Source organism: Pelophylax lessonae, assembly GCF_965119305.1.
Source record: "Pelophylax lessonae genome assembly, chromosome: 7".
Taxonomy (NCBI): Eukaryota; Metazoa; Chordata; class Amphibia; order Anura; family Ranidae; genus Pelophylax; species Pelophylax lessonae.
In genome coordinates, this window is record NC_138774.1 from 178,025,723 (window position 1) to 178,042,348 (window position 16,626).

At 46.2% G+C, this 16,626-nt stretch overlaps 1 protein-coding gene across 1 annotated transcript in view; it reads left to right on the forward strand.

Moving 5' to 3' along the window:
- The window catches only part of RAB14 (RAB14, member RAS oncogene family), an 84,918-nt gene that overhangs the window by 37,543 nt on the left and 30,749 nt on the right, over positions 1–16,626 (forward strand). Inside the window, exons 3-4 of the mRNA XM_082262804.1 lie at positions 570–628; positions 12,813–12,866. Of these exons, the coding sequence (XP_082118930.1) occupies positions 577–628; positions 12,813–12,866 (106 nt within the window). The 5' untranslated portion in view covers positions 570–576. The remainder of the gene's footprint in view (positions 1–569; positions 629–12,812; positions 12,867–16,626) is intronic.

Consider the following 16,626-nt stretch of genomic DNA (forward strand, 5'->3'; position numbering starts at 1 on the left):
GCCCATGGCCCTGTTGCTGGTTCATCAGTTTTCCTTCCTTGGACGGACCACTTTTGGTAGGTCTGGACCACTACACACCGGGAACATCACACAAAAGCTACAGCTTTGGATCTTTTAGCTATTACATTTTGACCCTTGTCAAAGTAACGCAAATCCTTACGCTTGCCCAGTTTTTGTGCTACCCTCTTCAGGGACAACATGTTCACTTGCTGCCTAATATAGCCCTCCCATTTTTAAATGCCATTGTAACGTGATAATCTTATTAACTTTTACCTGTCAGTAGTCATAATGTTATGGCTGATCAGTGTGGCAGGGCTTCCCTGAACAATGGATCCTCAGATAAGTGCTCATAAGTTACTCAGCCCACAGCCGTCTTGTGGAGGTTATTGAGCTGTGAGCCAATCTGTAAGTTGGAATGATTTAGAAGCATCTGTGTTCCATTATTCTGCCCAGCTTTGGTAAGAATTGGCTTTTAGTTTTAATACTACTTGTTCAGTTTGATACTGTCATCTGTCTCCATAGATGAATGAATGCTCCTACTGCCTATTAACGTTTTCTTCTTTTTACAGCGCCATCATGGCCACCGCACCTTACAATTACTCCTATATCTTCAAATACATCATCATTGGTAAGTCAAACAAACTGCAGTAAAGTGACTCTGAGAGAATGGAGTAGAAATCATTGGAGGAGTGTTTGGGGTGAAGCTTCAGTCAAGTACTGAGGCCTGACCTCTTCTGTGATGTCAGGGTGAGAGCCACAGCATGATTATTCAAGCAGCAGAGCAGGTTGCATGTCTATTAAAATAACTGACTTCCATTGTCCAGCTATCAACTTCCAGGGACAGTATGAATCTGATTGGCTGCTGTATGATTACAGTCAGTCCTTATTTCAGAGAGTTTTGAAGCCTGGTGTAAACTGACATTATATACAAGTTATAGAAAGGAAAAGCATTTTGTGTGTTGTCCATGCTTTTTTGTAGTAACCAGATCACTAAACTCTCCCACCTTTTTTACTTTCCCTCAATTTTTTTGGCATCTCCTGCAGTGTGACTGGCAAGTTACCAGGGTCTAGACCTCTTGTAAAATGAGGACATGACAATAATGATGTAGCAGAATAACCCGATATTATTTATTTATTAACCTAAGCCTGCATCCAAATTGGTTAGCACTTATATTTTAACCCTACAGCAAACAGGCTCCCTGAAGGCTAAATTCACCTTTACAAAAAAAAAATAAAAAAAATGCAAATTTTTTGAAGGTAAAAAAATATGCATTTATTTTTTTTGTAATGGACCTGTAAAGCATTGAACCCGTGTTCAGCAGATCGTGGGTGTAATGCTGCTGTCCTGCAGACTTGTCTGTCTGGCCGTACCTCCAATGCCGCCAGGTGGTTACTATGACAGGAAGCATGAATGAACTGCCACAGCGCTGTGGTAGTTCATTGAGAGCTACAAGCCCTCAGCTGCAAAGGCTGTAGGACCTTGTATTTTTCTCTTTCGTTCATTGATGGACACAGCTCCTGATTCTTCTTAACCACTGGGTTATACTGCTCCCTACAGGAGTAGGATAGTAGGCAGAAAAAAAGCTTGACTACGCCGACGGGCAGTCCCAGGGGGTATACACCACTCTCAGCTATAGGCACTCAGTTTTTTTCTGCCTAGTCAGGAGTAAGGACCTGTTTCTTTGCTGGGATCTCTGGCCCTGGCTATTTATTTATTTTTTCCAATGGTGTTAAGTTTCAGTTGAAAAGAGAGAACACAGAAATTACTTATGGTATACATAGAGTACATTAGTTGTGCTTCAAAGTACAACAAAAGGCTGTTAACATAATGATATGACAGAACTTTGTGTGGTTTACGTTATGCACAGGACTCTCAAAAAATTGTGCTCAGGGACGGACCTCACAAAGGGTTGTCTGCTTTCTCTGCGACCATTTCCAGATGTATCAGATGGACAGTGGTTCAGGCCTATTCCATCAAGGGTCAGGTTCCTCCTTTCCCTGTCAAAGTGCACTTTATTAGGATGCCTGGTGCCTCCTGGGCATTCCGTCATCATGCGTCAGTGTTTCAGGTTTGCAAGGCTGCCACCTGGTCATCGGTGCACACTTCTACAAAGTTTTTATAATGCCTCGTACACATGCAACGATTGTTGGCCGTGAAATTTCAGCCAACGTCCGATCGGCCGATTGTCGGCTTGTTAGTATGATGCTTCCGACAACCGACTGCGACTTTTCGGCCGAACAAAATCTGGTGTGCATGCTATAAATTTTTTGTTGGCCGTCAACAGAACGGCCGATTGTTCGTCAGTCAGTACAGATTTCGGCAGACAAAAATGTGATGAGCAAGACTGGGCATGCTCAGAGAAGAAAAAACACACGGAAAGTCAACCATCACATGACATCACTTCTGAAGTTGGTTTTTGTTGGCCGATAAAATTTGTGTGCAGTCTAGAGCACATTTCAACCAACACAACAACACTGGACAGAAGACGGCCGATCGGTCGGCCAACAATCGTTGTGTGTGTACGAGGCATAAGGTGGATGTGTTGGCATCGGCGGATTCTTCTTTTGGCCGCAAGGTTTTGCAGAATGCTGTTTAGGGGACCTGGTCCTCTTTGAGGGTGTATTGGTTTTCATTTGCGCGCCAGTTGTTTATGGCAGAGCTCTGTTACCTCGTTGGCTATGGTTAGCCTTGGGAATTATTTTTTTTTTTTCTGATGTTTTTCCCACCCCTCATGTTTAACACTGCTTTGGGACGTCCCAATGGTTAAGAAGAATCAGGAGCTGTGTCCCTCAATGAACCAAAGAGAAAATGGGATTTTTGACTTAACCTAAAAAACATTTCTCTGATGTTCATTGACAGACACAACACCCACCCCCTCTGTAGAGTTGGCTTTCTTTTGACACTGCTTATAACAAAACTGAGTGACTATAGCTGAGAGTGGGTGTATACCCCCTGGGGCTGCCCAAAGGCATACTTCAGCTTTTTCCTGCCTAGTGTCCTCCTCCTGTAGGGTGCAGTATAACCCAATGGTTAAGAAGAATCAGGAGCTGTGTCTGTCAATGAACATCAGAGATATGGATTTTACGGTAAGTCAAAAATCCCATTTCTCTTTTGTTCGTTGATGGACACAGATCCAGAATCTCCGTAACCATTGGGTTATGCTGCCCCCTACAGGAGTAGGACACTAGGCAGAAAAAAGCTTTATTACTCCTATGAGGTAAACCCAGAGGGTAAACTCTCACTTCCTGCTATAGGCATTCAGTTTTTGTTCTGCCTAGTCAGGAGTAAGGACCTAGTTCCTTGCTGGGATCTCTGGTCCTAGCATTTTTTCCTTTTTTAAATGGAATTTTTTTCCTTTTAATTTTATGCTCCTGTGAGATCTACAATCAACTGCCAGACTGGGGGTCGGACTGGATATCCTAGATCCTTATGGTCTCCCAGTCTGGCCAGCAAACGCGCGCAGGCCTCAGCTCACTCCTAGGTCGACAGCGACATAGCCCCGCTGGATGGTGAGTTAAACATCTCGCAAGGACGCACACGACCTGATCAGGGCCTGAGTCGTAGCGTGCCTCTGGCCCGCAGCACCACCCCATTCCGATGCTCTGCCTGGAGGGTCCCGGGTGCTGTGTGGAGCTGACCTTTTTTTTTTTTTTTTTTCGCGGATGGCTGCTGTATATGTCGGCGGACATGTTTGTGTAGTTCGGCTGCCATTTTCTTGTAGTTTCCCATTTAATTAAGTGGCCAGGGATTTGCAGGTGGGCCTCTAGTGTTAACTCCTGAACTTACTCTTTATTTCTGATCACTGCAGGGCGTGCAGCATTGGCGCTCTGCTCTAACTATAACTTAGTCTGTGGTGGGGAGTCGCTGTGTGTGCAAAACGGCTCTCCTGTCTGCTATAGCTGCAGCTGGGTGTGCTGGTACCTGTGGTGCCGCTTGTGCAGCGGGGGGGGGGGTCTTTTAGCAGTGTACTCTTTCTGCTGGTGTGGTCCCTGGGTTAACCCATGGAGTCCCTGGAGCAGGTTTCACCACCTGATCCCCTCTGAGGATGCGGAACCCTCTGGGTCCCAGTCCGCTTTGTCTGCAATGATGGCAGCCCTGGAGTCACTAGTTTCCAGAGTAGATAAGGTCCTGCAAAACAGGACAGGCAAAAAGCGTCCCCCCGCCTTCACCTGCATCGGTCTCCTCAGATTCTGAGGTTGAGCTGGCTGCCGTGGACATGAGTCTTCTTACTGGGTTTGCGTCCAGGCACCCTAAGTTTTCTGATAGTGAGGATGATTTCTCTTTCACTATGGCCGCACATGAAAAGGCGCTTGTGGATGCATTGATTGTTTCAGTGCGGGAAACTTTAAAACTGGAGGACGCAGCTGCATTTCAGTAGCCACAGATCTTCAAAGGCGAAAAGGTCTTCCATTTTCCCGCCCTTTTTTGACAAAATTGTTGCGAGTCAGTGGGGTTTCCTTAAATGCACTGTCGGGGTGCATAAGCGGTTTTTCGCTAGAAGGTATCCTTTTGAAGAGTCCCTGTTTTGAAAAAAAAAAAAAAGCTAACTGTACCACCTATGGTGGACTCAGGTTTTCAGGTAAAATAAAGCAACCTTCCTCCCGGAGGAGGACTCTACGGCTTTTAAAGACCCTTTTGACAGGAGAGCTGAATGTCTGGCCCGACACCTATTTAGCATAGGGGGTTGTCTGACTTGGTGCTTCCCATGGCTGGTTCGATCCTTTGACCGATGTTTACTATAACTTTGGTATCCCAGACCTTAACGGAATGGGCAAAGTTTTTGCTCCAGGAACAGACCCCCCCCCCCAACCTTGCACAGGTGGCAGACCAGTTGGTCCAGGGGTTGCAGTTTATTTGTGATGCCTCTCTGGATGTGGCTCCCTTAGACAGCAGTGATCCTCCTTCGGCGCATGATATGGCTCAAATACTGGTCTGCGGACCTGACCTCCAAGAAGGTCCGGTCTGATCTCCCCTTTTAGGAGATTGCCGGTTTGGAGCTTCCATGGATGAGATCATCAAGGGTCTTACGGGGGCAGGGGGGGGGGGGGAGTACTCTTCTTCCACGCGCTACCAGGAGCAAAGAGTCTTGTCACAAAAGTGGCCCTTTCTTCTCGGCTCATAAACGGCCCTTTTGTTCCTCAGGACAAAGGATCAAAATCCATTTGGATTCCTCAGGAGGTTCCAAGAGGCCCTGGCCTGGTAAGCCGAGAGCGGGTCCCTCCAGACCTGCAGACAAGTCCTCTTCTGCCTAATGGGGCGCCCTCTCCCGTATCTGGGGTGAGGGGATATCTTCGATACCGGATCCGTGGACCTCCTTGATTCACGACAGGTGGGTCCACGAGTTGATTTGGTCCGGCTACAAGATTGAGTTTTGGTCTTCGCCTCTTGCAAGGTTCTTTCCTTCCAACCTGCGTTTGTCCCCAGATCGTCTGCGAGGTTTCCTTGGGGGGGGGGGGGGGGCAGTGCGAGATTTACTTTTACAAAGGGTCATTGTACCCGTTCCAGAATTGGAACGCTTTCAGGGGTTTTATTCAAACCGGTTTACAGTTACCAGGAAGGAAGGCAAAGTTCGCTCAATCCCGGATCTCAAGGCAAAGTTCGTCCAATCCTGGACCTCAAGGCCTTGAACCGCTTTGTGTGGGTACAAAATTTCCAGATGGAGTCCATTCGTACGGTAGTACCATCCCTTAATCAAGGGGATTTCCTGGCCTCTCTCGATATCAAGGACACTTAACCTTCCTATCCCAATATGTCGGTCATCAGCGTTTTCTTCACTTTGCCATGGGCGAGGTGCACTATTAATTTGTGGCGTTACTCTTTTGTCTCGCCTCCACTCTTCGGGTGTTCACAAAAGTTTTGGCCCCGGTGCTAGCGCTCCTGCGACAGCGGGGGATTGTGGTACTGGGGTATGTGGACGAACTCCTTATGCGAGCATAATCTCCGACTGCTTTGAAGGAAACTTGGATATTGCTGTGCGAACCTTACAACAGTTCGGATGGAAACTGAATTTCCAAACATCTGTGCTCTGTTTCCGTCCAACAAGCTGGACTATCTGGGCCTAACCCTGGACTCTGCCTCAGCCTGGGTGTTTCTTCAGGGGGAAAAAAAACTCCAGAAGTTGCAGGATACGATTTGGCTTCTGTTGTCCAACAGGCGGTCATCTCTCAGGACTTGTAAGCAAGTGCTGGGCCTGATGTTCTCCACCTTCGAGGCGGTTCCCTTTGCACAGTTCCATACGAGACCTCTGCAATGAAAGATTCTTGCCAAGACAATGTTATCCTGTTAAACCGGGGGTACGAGAGGGTCTCTGATTTGGTGGATTCGCTCTCCGGCTCTTTCACAGGGAAAATCCTTTCTTCCCCTGTACTGGACAGTGGTCACCATGGATGCCAGCCTGTCCAGGTGGGGAGGTGTTTTGGGCACGGACTGTTCTCAGGGGGTTTGGACTCTGGAGGAGTCCAGACTACCGATCAACATTCTGCAACTTTGGGCAATCAGACTTTGCCTGGCCCATTGGATGGTTCGTCTTCAGGGGTGTCCAGTACGGATTCAATCAGACAATGCCATGGCCGTGCCATATGTCAATCACCAAGGGGGCACAAAAAGTGTCCTAGTGGCTCGAAGTAGCTGGCATTTTAAGGTGGGTGGAACGTTTCGTTCCAGCTCTCTCTACTGTGCATATTTCAGGGGTGGAAATTTGGCAGGCAGATTACCTCAGTCGACAGGCCTTGGACCAAGGAGAATGATCACTTCATTCGGAGGGGTTTAATCAGCTATGTCTCCAGTGGGGAACTCCTGAGGTGTGCCTGTTGGCCTCTTGTCTCAACAGGAAGGTGCAGAGATCTGTGGCAAGGTGTCAGGATACTCTAGCCGATGCCACGGACCCACTGGTGGGTGGCTCCTTGGGGGCAGTACCATCTGATATACGCCCCCCCTCTCAAACTTCTGCAAAGGATTGAGGCAGAAGGAATTCCGGTCATCCTTGTGGCACCAGACTAACCTCACGGGTCTTGGTACGTGGATCTGGTACGGCTGATCGACAATGTCCCTTGGCAACTCCCTCTCAGGGAAGACCTGTTGGTCCAAGGGCCTATCTTCCATCCTGCTTTACAGTCGCTGGTTTTAACGGCTTGGCTATTGAAAGCCAGGTGCTGAAGGATAGGGGGTTGTCTGACTCGGTGCTTCCCATGTTATTGAAGGCTAGCAAAACGACTTCTAGAAAGCTTTACCAACGTTCCTGGAAGTCTTATATTGTGTGGTGTGAGTCTCTGGGGGTTTCTCCCTGAACTTTTTTTTAGGTGGCTCGAATTTTGGCATTTCTCCAAAGAGGTGTGGAAAAGCGCCTGGCCTTGGGTACCATCAAGGACAAGGTTTTGCAGGCCGCTGTTTGAGAGGACCTGATCCTCTTTGAGGGTGTATTGTTTTCAGGTGAGCTCCAGTTGTTACTGGTTGAGCTTCATGTTATCTGGTTTGCTAGGTTTAGCCTTTGGGAATGTTTTCTGCTGTGTTTTTCCCCACACCTCGTGTTTGACACTGCTTTGGGACGTCTCAATGGTCAAGAAGATTCTGGAGTGTTCGTCAATGAACCAAAGAGAATATTTGATTTTTGTCTTACCATAAAATCCTTTTCTCTGATGTTCATTGACGTTCACAGCACCCACCCCTTTTATTGAGTTGGGTTTTTTTTCTTCTGACACTGCTTGCAACAAAACTGAATGCCTATAGCAGGGAGTGGGAGTATACCCCCTGGGACTGCCACATAAGCGTAGTAAAGCTTTTTCCTGCCTAGTGTCCTACTTCTGTAAGGAGCAGCATAACCCAGTGGTCATGAAGATTCTGGAGCAGTGTTTGTCAAACATCAGAGCAAAGGATTTTACAGTAAGACAAAAATCCAAATTTTTCCCGTTCACAGGACACTGAATGGATGATGAGGCTGGGTGGGCAGAACCCCACACACCTGTGCTCTTTTTTTTTTTTTTTGCAGATTGTGACAGCTAGTGGGCGGGAGAAGATCCCTTACTAGCTGTCAGACTGGCGGGAGTGGGGGCTGGTGCATCTGTAACATGTCACACCCTGAATATGCGTGAAACAGGTTACAGAAGGTGAACTTATCCTTAAGTCTTAAAGTGACATTAAAGGTCCATTAAAAAAAAAAACCTGTTATGCTTGCTTGCTTTGTGCCATGATTTTGTACAGAGCAGCCCCATTTGCTGGCGCTCCTCTTCAGCCAGTGCCATCAATAGATCGCTTGCTCTGGGGGCACTGGTGCGTGCTCGCTTCCAAGCCCCACTCTATGCGTTCATAAGACACACAGCCGTGGCTCAGCCCCGCCCTACGCTCTTATTTGCTAACTGGCTGTGATTGGCAGGAGCCAATGGCTCCTGTTGCTGTCTCAGCGGATGAGGAATGAGAGACCCAGAAGAAGCTCCTCTCTTATGCACTTCACTGGATCGAGAGGGAGCTCAGGTGAGTATTAGGGAAGCTGGTGGGTCGGCTGTACACAGAAGGTTTTTACCTTCATGCATAAAGGTAAGAAACCTTGAGCCTTTAAAACCACTTTAGCTGTTTGTTCTATGCAGCCAATTTCAGGTGATAGGACACTGGTAAAAAGAATTGTGGGGCAGCCCACATAAACCCCTTCCACTCTAGAAATCCTCACCCTTTTTTTTTTTTTTTGGTGTTCTTAGGTGAAGAATAACCTCTCTGTACGGAGAGCAGTTTTCTGGCAATGGTTGCTGGTTTTACGTGGATAAATAAGCAGATTCCTGGGTGATCTTTGTATTGAAAGATCCCTTTCTCAACCCATCTTGCTCGCAGCTTCCGTATTGGTGCTCCTGAGTCTCAGATTTGGTGATCTTTATCTTCTGTTTAAACAAAAATAAAAAGCCATTCCTTGTTCTTACTAGGGACAAGGCAGATCTGAGGCCCCAGGCCCAGTGGCGTACCTAGAGCATTTGGCACCCGGGGCGGATCCTATATCTGGCACCCCCCCCCCCCCAACTTTAAAATGTAAAAACACCCACAAAAAAATGTAATGTTTTCAAGTATATTTTTTGCACAAATTTCACAGCCCCCCCATCACAGTGCCCCTTGCAGTCTGCCCTCCGTCTCTCTAATCACAGTTCCCCCTTTTGCACTCTCTGCCTCCCCTGCACAGTCCTACGTTCAGCATAGATAGATAGCTAATATTAGCAATGTGTTTAAGTTTGAGTAAGAGATTGGAGACTTGCTAAAGGAGATATTCAGAGACTACAGACATGATACAGTAGATGGTCAAAGACTGCAGACGTGATACAGGAGATGGTCAGAGACTGCAGACGTGATACAGGAGATGGCCAGAGACTGCAGACATGATACAGGAGATGGTCAGAGACTGCAGACATGAAACAGGAGATGGTCAGAGACTGAGGACATGATACAGTAGGTCAGAGACTACAGACATGATACAGGAGATGGTCAGAGACTGCAGACATGATACAGGAGATGGTCAGAGACTGCAGACGTGATACAGGAGATGGTCAGAGACTGCAGACATGATACAGGAGATGGTCAGAGACTGCAGACGTGATACAGGAGATGGTCAGAGACTGCAGACGTGATACAGGAGATGGTCAGAGACTGCAGACATGATACAGGAGATGGTCAGAGACTGAGGACATGATACAGGAGATGGTCAGAGACTGAGGACATGATACAGGAGATGGTCAGAGACTGAGGACATGATACAGTAGATGGTCAGAGACTGAGGACATGATACAGTAGATGGTCAGAGACTGCAGACATGATACAGGAGATGGTCAGAGACTGCAGACGTGATACAGGAGATGGTCAGAGACTGCAGACATGATACAGGAGATGGTCAGAGACTGCAGACATGATACAGGAGATGGTCAGAGACTGCAGACATGATACAGGAGATGGTCAGAGACTGCAGACATGATACAGGAGATGGTCAGAGACTGAGGACATGATACAGGAGATGGTCAGAGACTGCAGACGTGATACAGGAGATGGTCAGAGACTGCAGACATGATACAGGAGATGGTCAGAGACTGCAGACATGATACAGGAGATGGTCAGAGACTGCAGACATGATACAGGAGATGGTCAGAGACTGAGGACATGATACAGGAGATGGTCAGAGACTACAGACATGATATAGGAGATGGTCAGAGACTGCAGACATGATACAGGAGATGGTCAGAGACTGCAGACATGATACAGGAGATGGTCAGAGACTGCAGACATGATACAGTAGATGCTCAGAGGCTGAGGACATGATAGAAGATAGAAGAGCACTAGGGGGGCCGGAGAGCATAGACGAAGCAGAGAGCACTGGAGGTGCTGAAGGGCACGGTGGGGGGGGGGGGAGGAACTGGAGAGAATTAAGAGAGGGTTTGGAAAGCATTGTAGGGGGGTTGGAAGGTGCAGGGGGTGGATTGCACTGGGGGGACAGGGAGCACTTGGGGGGGCGAGCAGGGAAAACCAGGGGGGTGGAGAGCACTGGGGGGACGGGGAGCACTTAGGGGGGAGGGAGAAAGCACTGTGGGTAGTTGAAGAGCATGGGGGGGGGCTAAAGAACAGGGGGGGTCTAGTGCACTGGGGGGAGAGGGGCTAAAAGCACTGAGGGAGGGATTAGGAGCACTGGAGGAGGTTAAGAACTTTGGGGGGCCAGCAAAAGAAGTTGTATAGGAGGGGGATGGGGCAGCTGCATATAGATGAATTGATCTTTCTCTATTCTTCCTGCAGGAGGGAGAGGAGGAGAATCAGTTATTCAGCAGGAAGAATAGAGAAAGATGAATTCCTCTATATGTAGCAGCCCCATCCCCCTCCTATCCAGCACACACTTTTGCAATGGGCACTTACCTTCTTCCCGCCGAGGCTCCGCCCCTTATTCCCGCCGCGGCTCCGCCCCTTATTCCCGCCGTGGCTCCGCCCCCTTATTCCCGCCGCGGCTCCGCCCCCTTATTCCCGCTGTGGCTCCGCCCCCCGCTAGCAGCACGGACTGAAGGAGCTGCCAGCCACTGCAGCTGCCTTCACACTGCGGGATCTGTCTGACTCTGAACACACCGGGCAGGACACCGGCTGACACCCCCCAGTGAGTGGCACCCGGGGCGGGCCGCACCCCCGCCCCCCCCATTGGTACGCCACTGCCCAGGCCTCCTTTTTTACCAAGGTGCTTTCCTGCTTCCATGGTAATCAGGACATTGTCCTACCTTCTCTGTCCTACTCCTAAAGAGATTCCACTCCACTATTTAGATGTGGTGCACGCAGTGGGGGTTTATCTCTTGGCCACTGCTTCTATCCATCAATCAGATATTTTTGTCCTAATGCAGGTTCCTGCAAATGGCAGAGGTTTGGGCAGGTTATCACTATAAAGGACAGGGTTTCCCCTATTTCTGTTGGGACTCACTCTATTGGGTCAGTCAGTGCATATTGGGCTTTTTAAAGTTTTACCAGGTAAATGCTCAGGCCCCTGACACCAGCTTTGTCAGAAGGTTGCCTCAAGCTGCTATTATTTGGCCTGTTGGCATTATTTGCTGTTTCTCACCCTTCACTTGTACTGCTTGGGGACATCCCATAGTTAACACTTAAAGTGATACTTTAACAGAAGTGTTGCCATCATTCATTCACATAAATCATATATATATATATTCTGCACCCAAGGCTTTTTTTTTTTTTTTTTTATTTAACTTTACACAATCTCAGGTTGCAGTGTGGACACAGGGATGATGGGAGGAACAGCTGAAGGCATGTTCAATCAAGTACATTTCACTCTACACAAAACGCTTTAGTGGCTTTGTGAGTTAGGATTGCTGTTATATAGCATGTAATGAGTTTTTTATAGTCTGGATTTAAAATGATTGTAAACTCTCGTGGTGTGTGTTTGTTTTTTTTTTTTTTTTATATATAAACAACAAACCTGTTATAATTACCTCCTCTGTTGCAGTGGATTTCCACAAAGCAGCCCAGATCCTCCTCTTCTCAGGTCCCTCTGTGCATCTCCTGGCCCCTCCCCTCCTATTGAGTACCCCCCACAGCAAGCAACTTGCTATGGGGCAGCCGAGCTGCAGCCCTGTCTGTCCATTCAGACAGAGCTGCCATTCGGCCCGCCCCCTCTCCCTTCCTTTTGGCTGGTTGACTTTGACTGCCGTAGGAGCCAATGGAGCCTCTGCTGTGTCTCAGCCAATCAGAAAGGAGGGACTCATGGACATTGCTGGACAGAGATCGGGTTCAGGTGAGTATTAGGGGTTACTGAGGAGGCTGCTACACACAGAAGGCTTTTTATCTTTATGCATAGAATGCATTAAAATAGAAAAACCTTACTTTACGGCTGCTTTAATGACACGTTAAAGAAGCCTGTGTCCTGTACTATATGATTACAAAAGTAGGATTTTTTACTTGCCTATAAAATCCTTGGTGTACAGAATAGGACAGTAATTTTGGTTTCCGGGAGCAGCTGTGGTTTTATGGGTTGTCACAGAATTTGGTTTGCCAGTGTTCAGTCACCTGAAGGTGGCTGCATATAACCCATGGTTAAGACTTGAACTTGTGTACTGTACTCGATAAAAATGATTTTACAGGTAAGTCATAAAACCACCTATCCTGCAGATTTTTTTAATAGAGGACTGAGTTATGCACTATTCGGTAATGGGAGGCATGCATAGAGCCTGTAAACTGCTAGCTGGACAAGATGGTGTAATTACCGATATTGTAACCTGCAGAGAATTCATGTATTATTTACAGGGATGTGTATTTATCTCTTGCGTTGCCAGTGATGTCTTCAGTAAACAGGTCTCTTCTCTTGCAGGTGACATGGGAGTGGGGAAATCCTGCTTGCTACACCAGTTCACCGAAAAAAAATGTAAGTGTGTTTCTGTCCCTGATGCTTCTGCTGCAGCTCTTCTCGCCAACGCCTAGTGCTATAAATGATGCGAACATGCAGCACATCCAAAGCTGTCATGCATGCAGTAATCTTAATTATGTTCTCTCATTCTGTGTCCAGAACTAATGTTATGTACTATGGCAGAGAGCTGCATGTGGCAATTGGAAGTCATCTTTTTTGTTTTTTCTGCATACTGCAGGCTGATTGGATTGTAGTTGAAAAAATGTTTTTAAGAGCTGGTAAACAATTCTATGCTGTATACTGTGCCAGGGAGCAAAAAAAAAATCCTAAACACATGCCGTAAGTTATTGCTGGCACCTTACAAAAGCAATTCTCACATCAAGTGTACCCAATATTTAGAACACACATACCTAGGTATGTGTGTTATGAGTTTTGGGTACACTTGATGTGATGTACTGTAATATGTACCCTAGTCACTCAGGAAAACACCATTTATACCTGCCTGGATGTATTTATAAATTTTGCCACATAAAGCAGTTTGTTCTCATTCAAGAAATTGGGTTTGCCCACTGTCCGAGCCAAGTGCGCTGTAACTGAAGGAGATTGGCTTATTCTCACGAACTCCTGGCTACAGCAGGGTGGATTGGCTGCTTGGGAAGAAGGCATGGCTTGTTTTTTATTCCAATGTTCTGTTAGTCAGACTAGCTGAAGGTGTGGGGTACATACACGTGTAAGGTTGCTTATTATATGTTCGCCTAATGATACAAGGGCAATTTAAACCACTTTGTTACTAAGACTTAAGTTCTTGTTGATTAATCTATTGGAATCACATTGATTTTGGTGTGCTGCAAATATGACTGGCAACAAGCAAATTACCATTGTAGATGTATCCTAGCACAGATCAGTGCTCTGCGTAGGTGCAGTAAGAAACAAGTCTTTATTGAGCTTTCTTAACATGAACTGCTGCCTGTGGGTAGGAGCAGCGGGAGAAATGAAGGTGTCATATGTGGCCAATGCAAGTCAGGCAGCTTGACCTTACGGAGCTGAAAAGTTTTTTTTTTTTTTTCTTTCTTGTTTATTGAGGGACACAGGAATATATTGACTGATGGGCTAGACTGCTGCCTACAGGAGGATTGGACACAGGCAAACAAACTTGTGGGCCACTCTGGTATAACACGTCCTACACCCAGCATACCTCAATTTCTTCTTCTTTCTTTCAAAAAATAGGCTAACTTTTTTCCTTATCTCTTAGCGCTTAGTAATGTTGTGATAAATTTTGCCAGCGTTTTTTTTTTTTTTTTTTTCCTTTTGACAGCTGCGTGCAGAAAACAGCTCTACACTGAATTGTGGAAATGCTGGATTAAGTTCATGGGGGGATTGAATGGAGATCGCAATATTTATTTATTTTTTTGATCGTGCAGCTCTAATTGTAAGGTGACCTTTCTCGTGAGTGAGATAGATCTCCGATTTGGCAACCTTATCTCCAAAAGAAAGGAAAAAAAAAACCCCCACCCTGCTTTTTGATGATTCCCAGTGTACTGGTTGGTTAGCCACAGAGTAATTTTAAAGTTCCATAGGTTTTCATCTGCTCACGTGGTCTTCTCATAAAGTGAGTCTTCAGAAAAAAAGTACTGGCAGCTCACGAAACTCCATGGTTTCTGGGCAACATTTACAATTTGTTTTCCATTGATTTACTGTAAAAAGGGGTTAATGCTGAAGGACTGAGTGCTGATGTCATCTATTGGGTGGACTTTTGTGTGCAGTTAATGTACCTTCATGCATCCTTTCACTCCAATTTCCAGGTAAGCTTGAGGTGGCGGTACCTGCTTGCTTACGTATGCCATGTATTTGATTTTGTTTTTACGTTGCCTGTGTTATCACTATCCCCTTGGTGTTGGACTTATGATGGTGCCCAGTAGGTCTCACTTTGTGTGGGGTGCAGTGTACAGGGGCTGAAAGGAAGAGCTTAGCTGTATTTACTGAATTTTGCAGGCCAAGGTTCCTGAAAAGCTTGCTGGAAATTCTTCTAAGAAGTGTGCAGTCTGTGGCTGTAAGTAAGACCCTTCCTGGTCTAGGCATTTATGCAGTTCATGTATTGAAGGCTTGCTTAAGGGTGGTATCTGCGATGTCCTGCAGCAAACTTGTGTCATTGCCAGAAAAGACCTAAAGATATGGAAGCTAACTGCTCCTTTACCAGACAGTAAAGCCTCTGCTGCTGCTTATATCCAGTCTTTATTAGTGTCTAAGTTCCTGACCACTGCAGTGTCATGTGTTGTAAGGGAAATTATGCAGAAAAAGGTAGTGGGAGAAGATTTTGGTGCTCAGATTCATCTAGTGAGGACGATACCCATGACGACCAATGTTCTAGAATCTCCAAACTTGCGCTCTCTCTGGAAGATATTGACGGTTGATATAATGTTCAAGGCAGTGGGATTTATTTCAGATGCCTCAGCCGAAATACTGATGACTCCAACCAAATCACCCTGTTCTGAAAAATTATGCCTGCTGAGCCCTGCGGCTCAAGACCTGGTCTGGAGACTCCGCTTCTAAATTTCACCTGTTTAACTTACAATTTTTAGGGATTTGCTCATTGGCCCAGAGCTTGATGTTGTTAAGTGTACAGTGGACATAAAGACCATGTTCCTGTATGAGAAAGTATTCCTCTTTTTCTTTTTCTTTTTTTCTTTTTTATATCTATACACAAATGTTTTGCCTTTCATTTCTATTTTAACCTGAATGTGTTGTTTTATTAAAGTGATTGTAAAATGATCCCCTAACAAAGATAGAGACCAATACTCTTCCTTCTTTCATCAGGAATTTTGAGAAAGAGCTGGACTGTTCCTTGCTAAATTATCATTTTCTAACAAATTTCAAGAAGCAGTTTACAAACTCCTTCACCAGGCTAGTAGAAGACCCCTGACCTAGTACCCCACATTTATACTCAGTTTTCTTCTAGGCTGGAGATTCAGGCGTTTATAAAGGTACTTTTGGTTCATAGTTTTTGAAAAGGTTTTGAAAGTGAAATCTGAAGTCAGCTTGACTCCTCTGTCGCTAACTAATGAACATGGAAGATGACCCTCTGGCATACCTTCTTTGCATAACTCCTTTACCAAAAAATACAAACGCTTGTTTTTTGTTCATCTTTTAACAACTGCAAAGGTGTGTATCTCAGCCTGAAAACAGACTACAATGCTTTGACAGTGGCATATATCAATCCTCAGAGAATAATCAGGGGTCTCTGTATAGCAAGAGAGGTTGAAAGAATCCTGTTCTGGGTGGAACTGCACATTCCAGCCTTGTCCACTGTTTATATCCCGGGAGTGGACAATTTGCAGGGAAAACTATCTCATCCAACAGCATTTAGATATTTTGACCCCTTGATAACGTCCCATTGGACGAAACTTATCAGGTCGGAGGTTCCGGGACATCACGCTGCTGTGCGATTCCAGGTCGGCAGCGGCTTTCCATGTTGGGTAACTGGATTCACTGTTCTGATATTCTGTTTTACTCGTTTTGATAATAAAACCTACTACACTTTGGGAAACCTCTTTGGCCTCTTGGCGAGCTTTATTTTTCCCTAGCTGGAGTACATCAGGAGGTTCCATTGAAAGTGACTTGCTGCACTGATTCCTGTGGGATTTCCATTCATACTTGGGTGCACATGCTGCTGTAATGGCAACCATTTGCTCTGGTGAATTTTGAATTCACTTGATGTTGGTGGCTGTGGTCACTTGAGCACCGTTTGAGAAGTGTCTTCATGATCACTAGTGTTCTAGTG